The sequence below is a fragment of the Haliotis rufescens genome, unplaced genomic scaffold (genome assembly GCF_023055435.1).
Source record: "Haliotis rufescens isolate VD_foot unplaced genomic scaffold, xgHalRufe1.0.p SCAF_19, whole genome shotgun sequence".
In the NCBI taxonomy this organism is placed as follows: Eukaryota; Metazoa; Mollusca; class Gastropoda; order Lepetellida; family Haliotidae; genus Haliotis; species Haliotis rufescens.
In genome coordinates this window covers 16,820,910-16,839,692 of record NW_025963879.1, presented here as the reverse complement: position 1 = coordinate 16,839,692, position 18,783 = coordinate 16,820,910, and the positions used below count along the sequence as shown (strand labels likewise).

At 41.1% G+C, this 18,783-nt stretch overlaps 1 protein-coding gene across 4 annotated transcripts in view; it reads right to left on the bottom strand.

Annotated features, from left to right (window-relative positions):
* Positions 1–18,783, bottom strand: part of LOC124137578 (hydrocephalus-inducing protein homolog) — a 119,506-nt gene that overhangs the window by 13,958 nt on the left and 86,765 nt on the right. For 2 of the 4 annotated variants that reach the window (XM_046503940.2, XM_048398944.1), the window contains 15 exons: positions 18,267–18,362; positions 17,267–17,405; positions 15,936–16,106; positions 14,652–14,759; positions 13,285–13,437; positions 12,037–12,264; positions 10,938–11,034; positions 8,943–9,209; positions 7,935–8,209; positions 6,489–6,562; positions 4,953–5,168; positions 3,038–3,304; positions 1,869–2,093; positions 1,297–1,435; positions 577–742 (listed from right to left, as the gene is read on the bottom strand). In XM_046503940.2, the coding sequence (XP_046359896.2) occupies positions 577–742; positions 1,297–1,435; positions 1,869–2,093; positions 3,038–3,304; positions 4,953–5,168; positions 6,489–6,562; positions 7,935–8,209; positions 8,943–9,209; positions 10,938–11,034; positions 12,037–12,264; positions 13,285–13,437; positions 14,652–14,759; positions 15,936–16,106; positions 17,267–17,405; positions 18,267–18,362 (2,621 nt within the window). The remainder of the gene's footprint in view (positions 1–576; positions 743–1,296; positions 1,436–1,868; positions 2,094–3,037; positions 3,305–4,952; positions 5,169–6,488; positions 6,563–7,934; positions 8,210–8,942; positions 9,210–10,937; positions 11,035–12,036; positions 12,265–13,284; positions 13,438–14,651; positions 14,760–15,935; positions 16,107–17,266; positions 17,406–18,266; positions 18,363–18,783) is intronic. The other 2 variants (XM_046503941.2, XM_046503942.2) reach the window with 1 other exon arrangement.

Here is an 18,783-nt window from a genome sequence, read left to right as displayed (position 1 = left end):
TATCAAAGACACTCGGGTGAGATTTTATTATCATTCAACATCATTCTTCCAACTTTTTCAGTTTACAGACAGTAATAAGCAGTGTCGTAAGTCTAATAAGTACTGCTAACAGCTTCAGTAGCAGAGCCATTAGTGATGTCATTTGATTGTGACGTCATGGTAACCAATTACATCACAACGGTCTGCAAAGTATTGTCATGCAATTTAATTGCAGCGATATCTACAATGTAGATATCCTTTGATCTCAACCAAGCGATATCTCCAGTGTGGAGCCTGTCACGTCCTTGATTCTTCTTCTTATTATAATATCTCCATTCTATTTTGACCCACACTCTGGAGTCGTGTCAAGTCACGAACTGGGGATATCACTTTGTTTCAATCACAACAGAACAATGGAATTCGATTGGACGCCTAATTTTAGCATAAAATAAAGACTATAAACGAAACAGTGGTGGCAAATGGGTCCAGGGAATTTTCATAATAGAATGGAGATTTAATACAGTGGGTAGTCACAACTTGGCCTAATGGTCTGACTGTACAGTCCTAGTGTGAATAAGGGAGCCCATATGCACTGACCAATCAGCAGTGACTTGAAGCTGAGGTGGGATCTGTCCATCACGATGTCAGGTTCTTGAGTGTTGCCCACTAGGAGGAAGGGTACGGAGATGTTCTGATCAGGGATCACAAACCTCCAGAACGATTCAACAATGTCTGTCTGACTAGACACAAACTCAAACCCAGCCTGCAACAAACAATGCATTGGACTAAAAAGCATGTCATTATAATTTTAAGTAGATTTCTATATTTTCTCCATTGGCTTCATGTCTAAAACACAGCTATTTATATTTTACTGATATATTTACTTATTGACTCCATGAAAGCAGCCTGTAATTCTGAGGAATAAACAGCTCTAGAAATTAGCACTAGTCCTGTAGTCCTTGCCCAAATGACCAATAGTTAAGGAATCATAAGGACTAGTAGAAATTTGTCATTTTTAAGGGTTTCGCTATTTGTCATTATGAGGACTAGTGACTAAAAAATGTATTTTGGTAAAAATATTATTTATGCTGATCCTGACTCGTACTTATTGCTTATCCCTCTCTCTTCAGAGTAGTAGTGGAAACGTCCTGTTCTGTGTTCCCAGAGAACAGACAAAACATCTCACCCCAATGAAACCCTGGGTCCGCACAAGCGCACCAGAACCACGTGACCAAGACCAGTAACTCATCACACTCATGTGAGTCATGATGAGATAAAATTTTCGTTTCTACTGCTGATAAATGCCTCAAAACATACCCTGAACTTGCGACCACTCCTAATCTCTCCTTTCTGGGCCAAACATCGGAAACATGATGGCGTCTTGGGGTCCTGCTCATCCTCGCACACCCACTCAAAGTGATACGTGTGACTTGTTGGGTTGACAATCCCGAACTCTCTGCAATGGTTATAAAGCTGCTAATTAGAAACACATATACCACATACATTGTATCGCCATCTATTGTGAGTTTGTGGTACCAAAGGGACATAACTCCTAATAGCCACTGGTGGTGCTACGATCGAGCCTGGAAATTCCAGCCCAGTTAATTGGCAAGGGAGGAAACTGGACTTTTATAGTCAGTTAACGCCCTTCCCTCGCGAATATGATACATATTTCCCATTAACCAGTCTTCTTGAACATGTCACTGACTATTTCATTGAACAACATCTGGTATACAACTCCCCATGACGCTGCTCCTCCTCAGAAGTCTCAATGTAAAGATTCCACTCAAGGCCAAACACAAATATAAGACAGCAGACATACTGTTGACCAAGGCTGAAAACAATGGCCCTGTGCACCGGCTTGCTTGACTGTCATCTTGCACACCTACCTAATACTCCTGACTCCAACCCCCACACAGCTGAACTCCATGACCCTGGTGCTGGGGTCCAGGGTAGATCCTGGGGGTGCTCCTCCTGGTCCTCGCAGCTCGGGGTTCCGCTTGGCCCCTGTGATGTAGTCAGAGTCGGCCAGCTCGAAGTGACAGTAAGGCATGATACTGCGCCCCTTGATGCCGACCACTGGCCCCTGCTCCGACTTCTCCAAGTTGGGGATGCTGCACACAAGGTGGGACATGTTTCATCAACCATACACAGAGATACAAGTGGTCATTAGAATTTACAAGTTTTCCATTTGTATTCATCTTGTTATCTTCCTGCAATAGCTTTAGCCATGATTTTAGTAACTGTTCAAATCCAACACGAAGCAGTATGCCTATGTCAAATATGTAGTTCAAACAGTTCAAAGAGAAGCGAGGTGAATGTTGTTAAATGTGCAGTCAGAACCAATACACCTTGCTCTGTAAGTAATACAGCTTGCCCATCCAAGCCAATGTTGACAGCATGAACAATTCACACTGATGGTAAAAATACAGCCAGATGACACATCATCTTGTTTATTGTTTAACACCACACTTAGCAATATTCCAGCTATATGACTCACTCTTTAAATAATTGAGTCTGCCCCGACAATTCAGTGATCGATATTATAAGCAAAGATCCATGCCATCAGGGTCCGATGACACGCAATCCACCACATCACAAAGCCTGATCACGTGATACATTAAGTCGCCTCTTACGAGCAGCAAGGTTTCTGGGAAGCAAGTCTAACCCTGAGTCCCCACTGGGTTCACAAATCACAACCATCCAATATCCATTACCGTATTCGACGTAATAAGTTGAAAGATAAATTTCGTGGTTTATGGTGACAGCCTGAAATGTTTATATATGACAGATATATTTTTCCAGAATTTAATTGCCCATAATTAAGGGTGCATATAACACACGAGTGCGTTGTATACGCGAATAAATAAGTCTTGTGTACATTGATCAATCGGGAGGGGTGCTAATTGGGATTGTTCACTAGCCAATATATTAGCAAATATCGCCGTTGGCGCTTATTAGAGCGGGGCGCTTATTACGTCGAATATGGTAGTTGGCTCCAGAATGGCCCCAGGTCCAAAGTTACAGCTACACTACACTGATGTAACAAGTGTATTACCTGCAGACCAATCTGCCCTCGTAGTCACTGACATCCAGGGGAGAGAACTTGATGGTACAGGTCGCCTTCTTCCCTGGCTGGATGGTGCCGAACTGGGGCTCGATGGAGAAGGGAACATATGTTGAGTCGATGACGTCCACTCTAGACTCTGGTCTTTCTCCCTCGGACATGAAAGTGACCGCCCGCTGTAGGGATGGCGTGAAGCTGTCCATCACAACCTGCCAGCTGTAGTCCATCTGAACTTGACCCTTGTTGCTCAGCGTGATGCTGGGAGTGGACACATAAATATATGACGGTCATGGTCTTTTTGTTTGTTGTTTAACACTGAAGTCAGTACTATTCCGATAATTCAGTCTGGACCAGATAACAAACTAGTGATTGATATGACAAAGAATCCACATTGCTGGGGTACAATGACAAGCAAGCAACCAAGTTATGAGTCTGACCACCCAATTCAAGGAGTGATCTCTTTGACAGCACAGGTTGCTGGGAACCAATTCGAATCCAGATAATCCCCAAGGGAATATAACAATCACAGACACAGATGCTTGATCTGATCTCATCAGTTGCCTCTTATGACAAGCATGGGTTGCTGAAGACCAATTCTAATCCAGAGAATCCCTATGGGAATAACAATCACAGACACAGATCCTTGATCTGATCCCATCAGTTGCCTCTTATGACAAGCATGGGTTGCTGAAGACCAATTCTAACAGGGCTCTATTTTTTTATCTTTTTTTTTTTAGCATTTTGTTTCACTTTTCCCCGTTACATGAGGAGGATGGTCACCCTCACATTCTGAAGACAATGTATGTATACATTTGGGGAAAATTAAATACAGGTATTGGAAATGGTGCCAAGGTGATTTTTAAGAAATATAACAAAACATACACACAGTCAAGCATTCAAAATATTATTCAAACACTGATCCTGGCAAGAAACAAATGTGAGAAAGAGATACATATGTTATTGCTGTTCTGCTTCTTCAAACAATATGGGATAAAAGATCCATGATTTATCAAATGTAGCTACACTACCATTTGTAAAGGCTATATTCTTCTCAATTTTGTATCTCAGACTAACATCTTTTTGAAATATTGCGAAGCAAAGATTTGTTTTTTTGAATCTGCAAAAATATATAAAAGATTTAGCTATTAAAATAAGAAGATCAAAAACTTTGTCAGTAACAATATTTTCTTTAACACCAAATAAAACAAGTTCAGCACTTAATTTCATATGATGTATATGGCTACATTTATTTATCCAATCCAAGAAGGTTTTCCAAAATACTTGTACAAGTTCACATTCCCAAAAAAATGTGTACAATAGTTTCATCATAACATTTGCAAAAAGAACAAAGCGTGGTATCAGAAATATTCATTTTCAACAACAAAGAATTAGTTGCAAGTATTCTATGTATGATTCGATACTGAAACCAACGCAATTTCACCTCTTGTGTTGCTTTAGAAGGCTTAATACAAATAATATTCCAATTCAATTTTCCAAACTGTAACTCCCACTTTTCCTGGCCTCTTGTTTTCATATCAACAAATACAAGAATATTATAAATATATTTAGAGCCTGTCCTTTGAGAGGAGATCTTTTTAATAGCACAGCGATGTTCTTCTACAGAGTCAGTAGGGAGTTTAGTCAAATTCAAACTGGTCAAATATCTCTTAATACCACAAACAATACCATAAAAAGCCAAGAAAGTAGATTTTATCTTGTACATGTCTTTGAATTCTTCAAAAGATATCTAACAGGGATCTTCACGAGGGCCGAGACTAGTGAAAATCTAGAATGACTATTTGTTGTCTCCCAAAGCTACTTTAGTTACATAATCACTGGTCCAGATTGAGTTACAAAGCAGTTGAATAATGCTCATGGTGTTCAAAAGCTTCCAAGTAGTACTCACTTATAAACTCTTGTCTGGAACATCAGGGTGTCCTTGAAGTGGACAGACTCGGCCTTGCACTTGTACTTGCAGTTGTCCGACACACCAGACACCAACAGCTCCAGTGATCGTACAGTATCGGCCACCTCGGTGAAGGCTGGCTCGGGCTCGGTCTCCACGATCTTCTTCTTGGCAGGACGAGGTTGGTGGGGTGTCGGAGGCTGGGACTTTGCATTGCTGCATGGGAATCAGAGATCAGAGGTGAGGTGAAATTGGGTTTAACGTCACGTCCAAGATTATTACACTTATATAGCGACGTGCGTGCGTAACTGCTTGTACTAGTCCGGACTGATGCCGATTTATAGTGGTAGCTCACTGAGATACCATGCCACAGTTAAACATGAATACCCCACTCAGATACCAGTATACTGACTCCAAGCCGACCAGTCCTTGTTTCAGCCCCTTAATGCTGAGCGTCAGACAGGGTAACAACAAGTACCATCTTTTAACGTCTTTAACGGGGATCGAACCCCAGACCTTCTGCTCTCCGGGCAGACGCTCTACCACAAGACCACGGAGGCAGTCATCAGAGATCAGAGGTAGAGATCATACAACATATATACTTCCTCAGCATGTATACACTGCTGCTTCATCACCCATAAACACATACAGCTGCTCGGGAGTTTAACCAACGAATCAAGCCACGGCCTGGTACTAGTTCTCCATTCTCAAATTACATCATATACATGGCAATATTTGTCCTGCAACATATGCTACAACCCTGTGGCCATACAATCTATCAGGAAAGTTTCACACAAAATTCATGAGCAGAGTATGACTTCCTTCATTCCCAACCTCATTTCACCGCTTGTCTTCACACAGACATGTGACATAGCTACACGACATTTTGCCCGTCGGTATTCATGGTGATAGAAGAACAAGGTTTATACAAACCAGTGAAGTATTGAAGATGACCTATATAATGTCTTTTTGAAGGAAACAGACAAAGAGATGCCATATAACTCTACTTTGAAACATGGCAAAATTCTTTTCGTTGTCAATGTGATGTCAATACTAGTAGGCTGAGAATGGGTTGGGTGAAGATGGCAAATGGACTGTGAGATTTAAATGAACACGTTGAGGGTTACAGAGTAAGTAAGAGATTACCGTATTCGACGTAATAAGCGTCCAGGGCGCTCTCAAAATAAGAAATAGGGGGCTCTTATTAGAATAAAATTCTGGTGAAATAAAACCAGAGTTGAAAGATCGTAAATTTCGTGGTTTATGCTAACAGCCTGAAATGATACAAAAGAAAAGTCTGCGCGTATTATACACGACAGATATATTTTTCCAGAATTTAATTGCCAATATTTAAGGGTGCATATAACACACAAGTGCGTATTATACACGAATAAATAAGTCTTGTGTACATTGATCAATCGGAAGGGGTGCTAATTGGGATTGTTCACTAGCCAATATATTAGCAAATATCGCCGTGGGTGCTCATTAGAGCGGAGAGCTTATTACGTCGATTACGGTAATTCTGAGGTCACTCACCTGTCAGCAGGGCTCGGGGTCGTGGGGTTCTCCACCCACTTCACGGTCCGAATCCTGTCATCCCAGTCAGGGACCTGCAACACACAGGAATTATCAACTCTTGACACAAACACACTGTAAGATCTTCCAAATCAGTTTTGTATTCACCTCAGCAGTTGTGTTCATTACAATTTCTTGGAGACAGAACATACTGACTTCACTAGATCCCGTCCAGCAAACATTTATACAATGATAAAGTGGATAATGGGAATGTTTTAACACATTCACATAGCTCTACCAATGATATAAAGCACATTATCTATATTGTTTGTTTGTTGTATATAATAATCTGTAAATAATCAAGTCTGCACTAGACAATCAAGTGAGTATGAGTATGAGTGAGTGAGTGAGTATGGTTTTACGCCGCTTTTAGCAATATTCCAGCAATATCACAGCGGGGGGACACCTGAAATAGGATTCACACATTGTACCCATGTCGAGAATCGAACCCGGGTCTTTGGCATAACAAGCGAACGCTTTAACCACTAGGCTACCCGACCGCCTTTTCAGAGGCTTGAGTATCTCAGAAGTAAAAAAAACCACCCTAATTGGCAGCGCCTGTACAAGGCCAATTTCAGACTGAAACCCAGATTTGGTGATTTTTACCCTTGGTGTTTCAACACCGCACTGAAGGGTTTCGCCGAAGTGGTAAACAATCATATGTGTGTCTAATGCCACACTCAGCCATATTTCAGTTGTATACTGGCAGCCTGCAGAGAATAAAATCTGGACCAGACAGTCCAGTGATTGATATCATGAGCATCGATCAACATCATTGGGTACGTTGATATGACATAAAACAAGTCACTGAGTCTGACCACCCGATCCATCAAGTTGCCTCTTCCGACCTGCCTAGGGTGCTAGGGCTTAATTCTAATGCGGAATACCTATGGGTCCGTTAAAAATAACGACCCGCATCAGTTTGAGCTTTCTTCCCATATTCAGCTCACATGCTGTGATATTACTGCAATATTCAAGCCTCAACTCACTCACACTTTTTTTTCTTCTTTTATTGTTTTTAAAAAGTACCTGTGACATAAAATGTGCTTCCGCCAAGGGTGGTAGAAAGCCCATGACATATAGCACATCTTATCAGTACATCTTAGTGTTTTTTTACAGAAAATAACATACTTCTCACTCTATTGCAGTGTAGGAAAGTACATGGTCTCAAACATTGAAGTCTTAAGTACAAAACTAAATTAAATTGAAAGCTGCTCCTCATTTTCGAAGAGTTGATGATACAGCATCAAAGCACCACAGAATTTTTGTTGATTACCTATCGTGAAAGCATTATCTTTTTCAATGTCGTATTGTGAAAAAGCTTCCTTGTTATTTCTGGTGATATTTGACCAAATGTTCTTCACAGCTATACAAGAACGGTGATATTTAGAAAGAAAACATTCTTACTTGGTCCATCGGTTTCTCAAAGGTGATCTTGGAGACTTTACACATGACCTGCTGTTCTGTGAGTGTTTTGGGTGTCTCTGCCTTGAAGGTGACGGCGATGTCCTTGGAACAGCCAGCATGGAGGTGGCCAGTCTTGGGGGAGAATGTGAGGGGGACTTGATCTGGCCACTGGAAGCGGACGCAGTCCGTCTTGGAGTGGTTCATCATCGAGAACGTCAGAGTTCGTGGTTCATTGATGAAGCATAAACCAAACTTGATAAGGTTTGGCTTGGCAGCTGAAAAAAAAGACCCAAAAATCATGAAGGTATTCATTTCCTTTAATTATCTAAGGTGAAGGTAGACGACATCAGTTTGATAATATTCTGAATAAAAGCAGAATTTTATTTAATGAATCATCAATAAAACTTCTTGGGTTCTGTTTCACTACATTCCTCAATCCTCAAGATTACATACAGCCTCTATGCAGCATAGACATGACGTGTGTCTGTTTGCAGTCAGCTATTGAAATGAGTGAGTGAGTTGGGTTTAACGCCGCTTTTAACAGAATTTCAGGTATATCGCGGTGTGTCAGCTTAATGTGGGAGGAAGGCCTGAAGTGATGCAGGTCTCGGACGTTTACCACTTTGGTTAAACCCATGAGCACGGGTTTGGTGCTGACAAACTTAGAAACATAATCAGGGCGAACTAGGATTTGAACCCACGACCATAGGTTTCTGGCGTGCCCAAGGGACACAACTCTGCACAGCAAATCGCAGCGCCTAAGACGACTGGGCCACCCATGCCAGCGCTATTGAAATGAGGAGATTGGTAACTCACAGAAGTCAAATGACCTCTACTCTGTGCATGCTGATTGAGAAAATTGGCCGTTATCGGAACACTCATTGGTCTGAGCAGTCAGTGATTTCACTCCAGCTGGAACCAATGTAGTAGTAATGATCAAGAAGAAAACATAAGACAATAGTCTATTTCACAGAGTCTTGGTAACTTTCAAGTCTTCTCTCCTCCTACCTGCAACATCATCTTCTGCCATGTTGCCCTCATCATGCTCAGGGTCAATAGCACCACTGACACTATGGATGTTATCCAGGGTGATGTCATCCTCGTAACCCTCCCCGACCAGCAGAATGACTGAGTCCTCATACTGGTTGTCTATGACAGAGAGGCGGATCTGAGCCTGTGACCGATATGCTGCCTTGGGTTTGAAGATAGCATCGAATGTTGCCTCCTCTCCTATACCTACGACAACGGAGGCTGTGTGTGGCCGCTTCCTGGCCCCTGTAACAAGAGAACAACGTATGTCATCAAACAAGTACTTCTGAATGGCCTCACAATCGTAACACAAATACAGGTAGCAACACTCAACACTCACTGGGACTTATGGAACAACAGATTGAACTGGTACATGAGACTTTGGCTAAATAAGAAAATAGTCTCAGTTCTCAATCACCACACATCCTCATAATGTCTGCCCCACTTTTCATTGATATTTTCATTAAAAAATCCCAAATAAAACACCTTGTCAGTGAAATGCTGCAATACCAAAAAATAACCTGGTCCAAAATAAAACGCAGTTAGTTCCCTTTCTATGTGTTCTGCTTACTGCGCTGCCCATGTTATGAACGGTAACAAACGGTAACGAACGGTAACAGGAATCTGTGGAGTTGGAAGCATGGTTTGGAGCTTGTTTTGCTGTTTGCAAACTTGGTCAATGAAAACATGAAATTTGTGATGAAACATCACATGATATGATGATTTACTATTTCAGCTGTTGTCACTGTATGCTAGATATTGTTTTATGCTCAGAGATTAAGATTAACGTGTGTAATTGTCTCCGCTTACACGAGTAATACCAATCAGCTGTACACACATTTTCTCCCTGATGTACTCCAAACACTATTTCCCTGAGAACCAATCTATTTTTCAAGCCTTAGAAAACAATCAATAAAACCATCTATGTAACAGACAACAATCACAAGGTGTAAGGCTTAAAGAAAAATAAAAGAATTGGCAATCTCATTAAAATCAGATCTTAGTTTTCGCTACCGCTAAACAATGATCTGAGGACATCCCATTACAGGTCACGTCAGAACGACCTTTCGCGAACATTTACCGACCAATGAAATGACTGACAAAAAATCGACATTAGTCAATCAGAAGGCAACTTTCTCGAGATTTACGCCACAAGTTTCAAACTGGCGACTACGCTTCGAAACATATTATGACGTATTCTCGATTAAAATGTTTAAAACTGATAAAAAGAACATTCTGGAATTGCTTATAGATGGCTGAGATTGTATGGATATAATCGTCAAACCCGTAACTGTCGTTCGGAATACCCTCTGTTAAATTTTTCGAGGTTTCATGATTAGAAAACACTTTCCGTCCGTGACTTTCATGATCTGGTAAGCGACGCTCTGATTGGTTGGATGAAAGGTCGTTCTGACGTGACCCGTAATGGGATGTCCTCAGATCTTTGTTTAGCGATAGCGAAAACTAAGATCGGATTTTAATGAGATTGAAAAATTGGTTCCCAGGCAATGACTTTTGAAAATATAGTGTGGGCGGTGGGTGGGTGGTGTTTTTCTTTGATTGTTTTTTCTTTTTTTGTGTGTGTGTGTGGGGGTAGGGGTGGGGATTGGGGGGCTTGTTCAAACTAGTATGTACATAAAAAACAGTTGTGTACCATCAACCTGGGAAAGGGCCTCCATACATAAACAAGCATACCGGTACAAATTCCTATTGCCGCCATGACCATAACACGAGATTAGCAGTAAAACAATGCACATGTAAAGGGAAGTAACTGCATGCTATATTGGATCGCATTATGTTTTTTAGGGTTAGAATGGAAAATAAAAACGAAACCATGCGGGAGGTGCCTGAGAACCAAGACTATTATTTATTTCAGCATAACCAATATGCTAGGAGCTGGATCTCCGGAATCCAGATCTCTGGATCAACCAGAATATATTGTTTGATGGTACTGAATGGCCAAGAAGCTCTTACCATCATCACCACTGCTGAAGTCTCCTATGATGGCCCGAGTCTCACCAGTAGGCTTGAGGGTGAAGAGTTCCTCTGGGTCACTCAGATCAATGTCAACCTGAAGAGTAACGTTGAAAGTGATAAAGGAGAACATGTTTACGTAGATACATGTATTAATTCAAAGTCATAAAGTCTTTTTACTAACTTTATTAATTCCATATACCGGTAGTTCTAAATACTACATGAATTTGGATATTCATAATATTAGTATACTTATCCTGACACAACACCATTGTAGTTTGCTTCTGGACTTTGAGCCTACATCACAGAACCCAAATGGCCTCTACCTCTATTTTTGCGCCCCCTGGACTTGGTTACCAACAGGAGTTATCTGTCCCTGATCCCTTCACTTCTAATGTGTTGTGTCAGGATAAGAAACATCTTCCTGAGGCAAGAGAGAACTGACTATAAATGTCCAGTTTCCACCCTTGCCGAACTAGGATGGAATTATTGAGTTACATTTTGGCTGGACTATCGAGTCTATGCATAGTCCAATCAAAATTGCGTTACAAACTAGACATCCATTTTGTAAACTGCAGTGCAGATTTCGGTCGATTGCAGGATTTGCAAAGCATGTGTACATCCAACTCGGCATCAACAGATATGTTTTTAATCAGTGTGCTCACGTGATTTAATGCACTTCGCAACCATAATATAGAGCTTGATTATTGATCAGATCATCTGGGCGCCGCCATTTTGTTTGAAGCAAATGTAAGTGATGTGAGAGGTGGAATCTGATTTCTCAATAGGAGGGACATTAAATGGACATAACTCGTAATAGCCACTGGTGGCACTACGATTGAGCGCAGGAATTCCAGCGTAGTTCAGCAAGGGTGGAAACTGGACTTTTATAGTCAGTTAACACCCTTGCCTCGGGAAGATGGATAAGAAATAACAGTCTTTTCTTCAATATAGCCTAATATCTTCAGTATTATCTATTGATACTTTATCTAAGTACATAATTTAAGCATATATAAATGTCTATTTTTGATTTGACACTATTGTTAGAAGGTAACTTTTGAAATCGCAAACCTAGATTAAACCTATTGTTTAAACTGACCTTGCTGGGTAGAGTGCCATCATTGCGCAGTACAAATGGGAGGGCCTCTGTTCTCCCTAGCAGTATCCTCTTGAATAACAACAAGGGTTGTCCTCTCTTGTTTCTGATGGATGGCTTAGAAATGCTGATTCTTGGAAGGTTGCCCTCGCCTGACACCTCAAACACCAGTGATCTCCCTTTGTTCTGGTTTGAGCCTTCGATGGAGGCTTCAAATGTGGCACTGTAGGACTGAAAACAACACAGATTGATTGCAGGAACAACTAGTCATGAGTGAGTTGGGTTAAATGCTGATTTGAACAGTATTTCAGTTATATCACAGCATGTCTATTGGCGTAATTGGAGTAAAACCCAAAGTTGTTGTTTTTTGTTGTTTAATGCCACACTCAGCAATATTCCAGCTATATGACGGCGATATATAAATAATAGAGTCTGGATCAGGCAATCCAGTGATTGATATCATGAGCATCGATCCATGCAAGTGGGATAAGATGACATGCATCAACCATGTCAGCGAGCCTGACAACCCGATCCTGCTAGTCACCCCTTATGACAAGCAAGAAAGCTATAAGTCATGTTTCTACACTGGTATAAGCGTTAGAAATTAGCACTAGTCCCATAGTCCTTGTCAAACTGCCCAATTGTTAAGGTATCATAAGGACTTTGCCATTTTTTTAGGTGTCTGCTATATGTTATCATTATAACGACTAGGGGACTAAAACTGATTGTTTCTCACGCTGTGGTATGGTTATGACAAACCTAGAAAGATCAAGGCAAACTGGGATTTGAACCCACAACCATAGGTTTCTGGCAAACATAAAGGATGACACGGTCCACTGCTACATGCAGTGTCTAAGACAACTTGCCCTTGTGCCTAGTGCTAGTAAACCCAAAGCACTGGTATCATGCTGATAAAATTTAAAATCATTATCAGGGTGAATCTGATATTTCAAACCGTGATCATAGGATCCTGACATGCTAAAGGGAGGCAAACGTGAACTATGTACTTTAGAGGCTAGTCAAGCTTAGTGGTCATACATTGTATACAGTGTTAATGTATGTCCACAAACAAACCTGAACCGAAGTTTGAATGTTTGGTTGTATGTATTATATCAATAACATCTGTCGAGTCTTGATTTGTGTTTTTGTAATCAGTAATTCTTCTGAAGGAATTAATCCAAATTCCCAATAAGTAGGCCAATGTGGGATTTCAAACATGCAAACAAACCACACTACTTTCATACTACAAACCTGCATGGATGGTGGCGTGAATGTGATGGTGATGTAAGAGTGGCTGTGATTGGCTATCTGGGTCCGACTTGGCTCCACCTCAAATATGTCTAGGACCTTGGGAGCTCCCTTGGTGAGAATCGGCTTGAGTGTGAACACAACATCACAGGGAACCTACAATATCACAAAATTATTGCTACATGTAATTTTGAATCAAATAAAAAAAGGAACATTCTGCAGTAGGGCGGGGACAGGTAACTGTGGTACTCAGGTCGGGTGGGTACTGAGTAGGACCCGGGTACCGACAGTACTACCCAAACCCGCTGTTAGTCACGCGATATATTGTTTAATGACAAAAACTCACTATAGCTCAGTGGTTACACTACAAGTCGCTAGTGTTCGCAGTGCATCCTGACGATGCACACATTCCTTTTGACTTGTGTATGTTTGAGTAAAGATAAAGCTTCATTCAACATCAGTGTACGCATGATCTGATCGTTTGATACACGTATCTAAATAGTTTTTCCCAGGGCTGCGGTAAAACAATTCCCAATCAGACATCTTGTTCCCAACTCTTGAGACCTTCAGTGGGTAGAGTCGGGTAATAGGGGGTCAGATACCCGGGTAGTAAATTTGGACTCATCCAAGCCCTATTCTGCAGTCCCTACACGCTTTTTCAACAGAAGTCAAAGACAGAATATTATTAATAAAAAGTACACTACTCCTACTCAGCCACTTAAATTATGATCATATTTTGGATTAAAATGAAAGAAACCTGTCAATGTGATTCACCCAGTTCATTATTTTCTTTCATGTGTTCTGTTTACAGAACAGAAGCAGGTTATCTTCCTAACCGTTTCTAAATGTTTGTTGACATGTTTCCAATCGATATACAACTACTTCTAAACAGCGGTTCTGATCATTGTCATGCTCATATTGAGCCCATTTTTCTTTCTGTTCAAAAATTCACCAGTAAAAGTCAGTGATTTGTTGAAGTGAAGAGATATTGTTCTAATCTCAAGTTTCCAGTCCATCTCTTCCTGTGATACATGTTTTGTAAATGAATTATTGTATATATCTTGAGAGCTGGCATTCTAAGTTCTTACAACTTGTACCCAAGTCAATTCTTAGGAATATAATGCTTACATACCAAAAGGACACACCAGGACAACTAACATGACAGGGCACTCATGATTGGCACAGAACGAATGAGGCCAATCTTGAAGCAAGACATAATGCTAACACAGAATTAAATTACGGCAAATCTACACATTCCTGCAACTGGAAGAGCATGGTCTTAGACAGTGCTGCTTACATACTGAAGAATGGAACACTTCGACATATTTTAAACAGCTGAGTGTATTAAGCAGTCAACAGTGATGACATACCTTGTTGGTGTTGGAGATCTTGAACCTGGCCTTAGCACGGCGGCCAACAATGACATTGTTGAAAACAAACTTCTTCTCCTCTTCTCCATAGACGCCACCACTCTCCACCTGAAAATGTCAGTGTGTAAGTTCATGGATTTTGCCTTTATCTGCAACATGATTCTTAAAAAGAAGATAACGTGACCTTCAGTTGACCCATGAAGATCCGGGATAGACTTGGTTGGTGCATGTCATCGTATCCCAATTGTGTGGATCAATGCTCATGATGCAAATAACTGGATTTTGTGTGGTCCAGACTCAATTACTTTTCAGACCGCCATCATATAGCTGGAATATTGCTGTGTGCAGTGTTCAACAAGAAAACAAACAATTATTAATCTTAATGAGCGAGCGAGTGAGGGAGGGAGGGAGTGAGGGAGGGAGGGACCTCAGGCAGCATTATTCCAGCTACCGGTATGTCAAGGGAGGGAGGGAGGGAGGGACCTCAGGCAGCATTATTCCAGCTACCGGTATGTCAAGGGAGGGAGGGAGGGAGGGACCTCAGGCAGCATTATTCCAGCTATGTCAAGGGAGGGAGGGAGGGAGGGACCTCAGGCAGCATTATTCCAGCTATGTCAAGGGAGGGAGGGACGGAGGGAGGGACCTCAGGCAGCATTATTCCAGCTATGTCAAGGGAGGGAGGGAGGGACGGAGGGAGGGACCTCAGGCAGCACTATTCCAGCTATGTGAAGGGAGGGAGGGAGAGAGGGAGGGAGGGAGGGAGGGAGGGACCTCAGGCAGCATTATTCCAGCTATGTCAAGGGAGGGAGGAAGGGAGGGAGGGAGGGAGGGAGGGAGGGAGGGACCTCAGGCAGCATTATTCCAGCTATGTCAAGGTAGGTTGTAAAGGAGGTCTTAACAAGGCAAACCAGTGACTGAAAGCATGAGTAACAATCCATGCCATCAGGGTGCACAGTCATGTGATCAGCCAAGTCACAGAGCCTGACCACTTGATCCCTATGTCAGTCAGGTTGTAAGACAAACATGATCTACTGAGTCCTTTTCCTAAACCAGAACCCCTACAGGGTGTAAATCTCGCAGACAGGTGTCAGAGATCATCTTAACTTCAATGCACCAGATGTTTTCTTCATCCCAAAATGTTTTCACCCCACCTGGGTGCCACTGTACAAAACAACCTTAGCGCTACGACTGTCGTAAGTCTATGTTAAGGTATGGGAGTTACGATCACCTTAGCGCTAAGATCGCTTTGTACAACAGCACCCAGCACAGAGCTGCCCTACTCACCTGGTTCAGATGTTGCCACACGCTGAGGTTCCTGCAGATGCGGTGCTCCTCAAAGATGGAGCCAACATCATCAACATTGATGGCAGGAATACAAGCCTCTGCCAACAGCTTGTATGGGATGCCACCTAGGTGATCTGAGGGGTTGCGCTCAGTGATGTCAATACTGATGTCCTGATAACAAAAATATTCTGATTTCATATGTGTTGTTTAGTGAGTGAATGTTTATTGTGGCATCAACACAATGACAATCAGTCCTTCATCCAACAAACCAGTGCCAAATGAATAGCATACAAATGAATTTTATCGACAGACAATTTCCACCCAATCAGTAAATGTAGATCTGATATTGCGTCAGCCATGAAATAATAATTAGACTGATTATTAGGCTTAAAAAAATAAAAGAACTGGTTCTCAGGCAATGTTTTTTTAAAATATATTTCGGGCGAGCGGTGTCTTTTTTGTTGTTGGTTGTTCAAACAAATGCAACCAATAAACAGTTGTGTAATCAATAAACAATTGTGTATAATCAACCTGGGAGAGGGTCTCCCTACATAAATGTATTCCTTGATGAATAAAATACTGGAATATTTAAGGATTTTTTTTTTTAAAAATGGAAATACAAACGAAACATGCGGCGAACTTTATGATGATGCGGACGGTGTGTGAGAACCAAAGTTTTTTTTGCCTTATATTCCAACATCAAAAGGTGGCAGGTCCAATAATAAATAAAAGGCTACATATTACTTTCAAATTGATTTTGACCTTTTTCTACACTACTTTTTCATACTGATCACTATCTAACAAGGTGCATGTTCCATATTCTTATAACAGTTGCTAAATTTTGCCAAACGATTTTAATAATTCATCATTACTTGATGCTTTGACATAATAATCAGTTGGATCAGCTTGATGTGGGAGGAAAGCCATGAGGTCTTGGATGTTTACACTTTGGTAAAGCCCACGAACATGTGTATGGTGCTGACAAACCACATGGTCACATGTTTCTGACAAACCTAAGGGACGTAACTCTGCACAGCAAATTGTGGCGCCTCAGACAAGTGAACCACCCTGTATAAATGGAGTACACATGCCAAGAGTTATGGCAGTTAATGGCCAAATTATACATTTCAAAATGCAACGTTTCTAAGACTACTCTAATCTTGGTTGTCCATGTTCCTTTCTCTTTGAAAAAAGAAAAGAAATCCTTTCTTACACGTTATATATTTTTACATGGGGCACCCACTACCCAGGGAAGGAGCTTCTATTTGTAAAAGGGATATCTGAAAAATGAAGATAATTATAAAGAAAAGAGAGTTATGGCAGTAACTGACCTCATCTGACCGGCCCTGGTTTTCAGCAACACAGTCCACAGTGATGCTCTGATGACCGTTAGGAAGAATGATGCCAAACGCAGGGAAGATGGTGAACATGCCCAGCTGTAGACGCGACTGTCCAGTGCCAGCATCTTGCCTGTTAACATACAGATACCGGTACTCAACAGAGGTACATACTGACCATAGATACATATTCAACATCACTACATACTGTACATGGATAAATACTGTCAGTACCTGTTATGATTTGTTTGTTTGTGGTATAACGCCGCACTCAGCAATATTCCAGCTATATGATGCCGGAGTGTAAATAATCGAGTCAGGACCAGACAATCCAGTGATTGACATCATGAGCATCGATCCATGCAATTGGGATACAATGACATGCATCAACCAAGTCAGCAAGCCTGACCACCCGATCCTGTTAGTTGCCTCTTACGACAAGCATAGTCACCATTTACGGCAAGCATGGGTTGCTGAAGACCTATTCTACCCCAGATTTTTCAGGGGTCACCTGTAATGAAGCTTATCATAGTGATGCATATAAATTCATAAATACATATCCGGGAATATATTATCATTTCTCTATAAATATTAACATTATAATGAGACTTATGAGAACATGAGAAATAGCATCCCAGCATTATGTTATCTGTAAATAGTCAAAAAGTCTCAAAATGTCAGTACAAGCCAAATTATATTAAGTAGGAATGAGACATAATATCTCAAATCCAAACCAACTAAAATATATTTACAATAGATGTTCACAACTTGAACAATGAATGGTGTAACAAGCTGAAAAAAACGTAAAAAAGCTCATGAAATGTGACAACAATTCAAACCAACCTGAAACTGTCAAAGGAGCACAAAACATTTCAAAGAATTTCAACATCACCACAAACAGTATGGCTTTGACCACACAACACAATGACACAAAGTCCAACCACAAGAAAAATGACAAAGCTCAACAGTTTTTTTCCCCAAGGGATCGAGGAACCTGAAGATGGTGTGTCTCCGATTGCCGAAGTAGGGCAGGTAGCCCCCTAATCTCTGGACGGGGGTGCCAGGAAGCTGGGCCCTGCTATTTTGATCACTGTGGTCACATGAGAGAGGGAGTGACACAGGAGAGAGAGAGAGAGAGAGAGAAAGGCGAGAATGTGAGAGAAGTGATGGTTAGGGTAAGGTGCGGGGTATAAGCAAATACACATCTTTAGTCAGAGATGTTACAAATTATACAAACAAGTATTTTTTATCATTTATACTTATCCTGACTCATACACATGCATAAGTATATGTCAGGATAAGATAAAATATATATTCATGCATTTACTGTATAGCAGTTTCGAACTGATTGAATGCTCGAAGCATTATAATAGAAGGTCGAAAACATATCAGGTTTAATAGTTATCTAACATTTCACTTGCTATAAAGCACAATTTGACTTTCAAACCACTATACATTTTTGTTAACAGGTTATTAGACTAACATTTAGTTTTAGAATATAAAGTTATCTT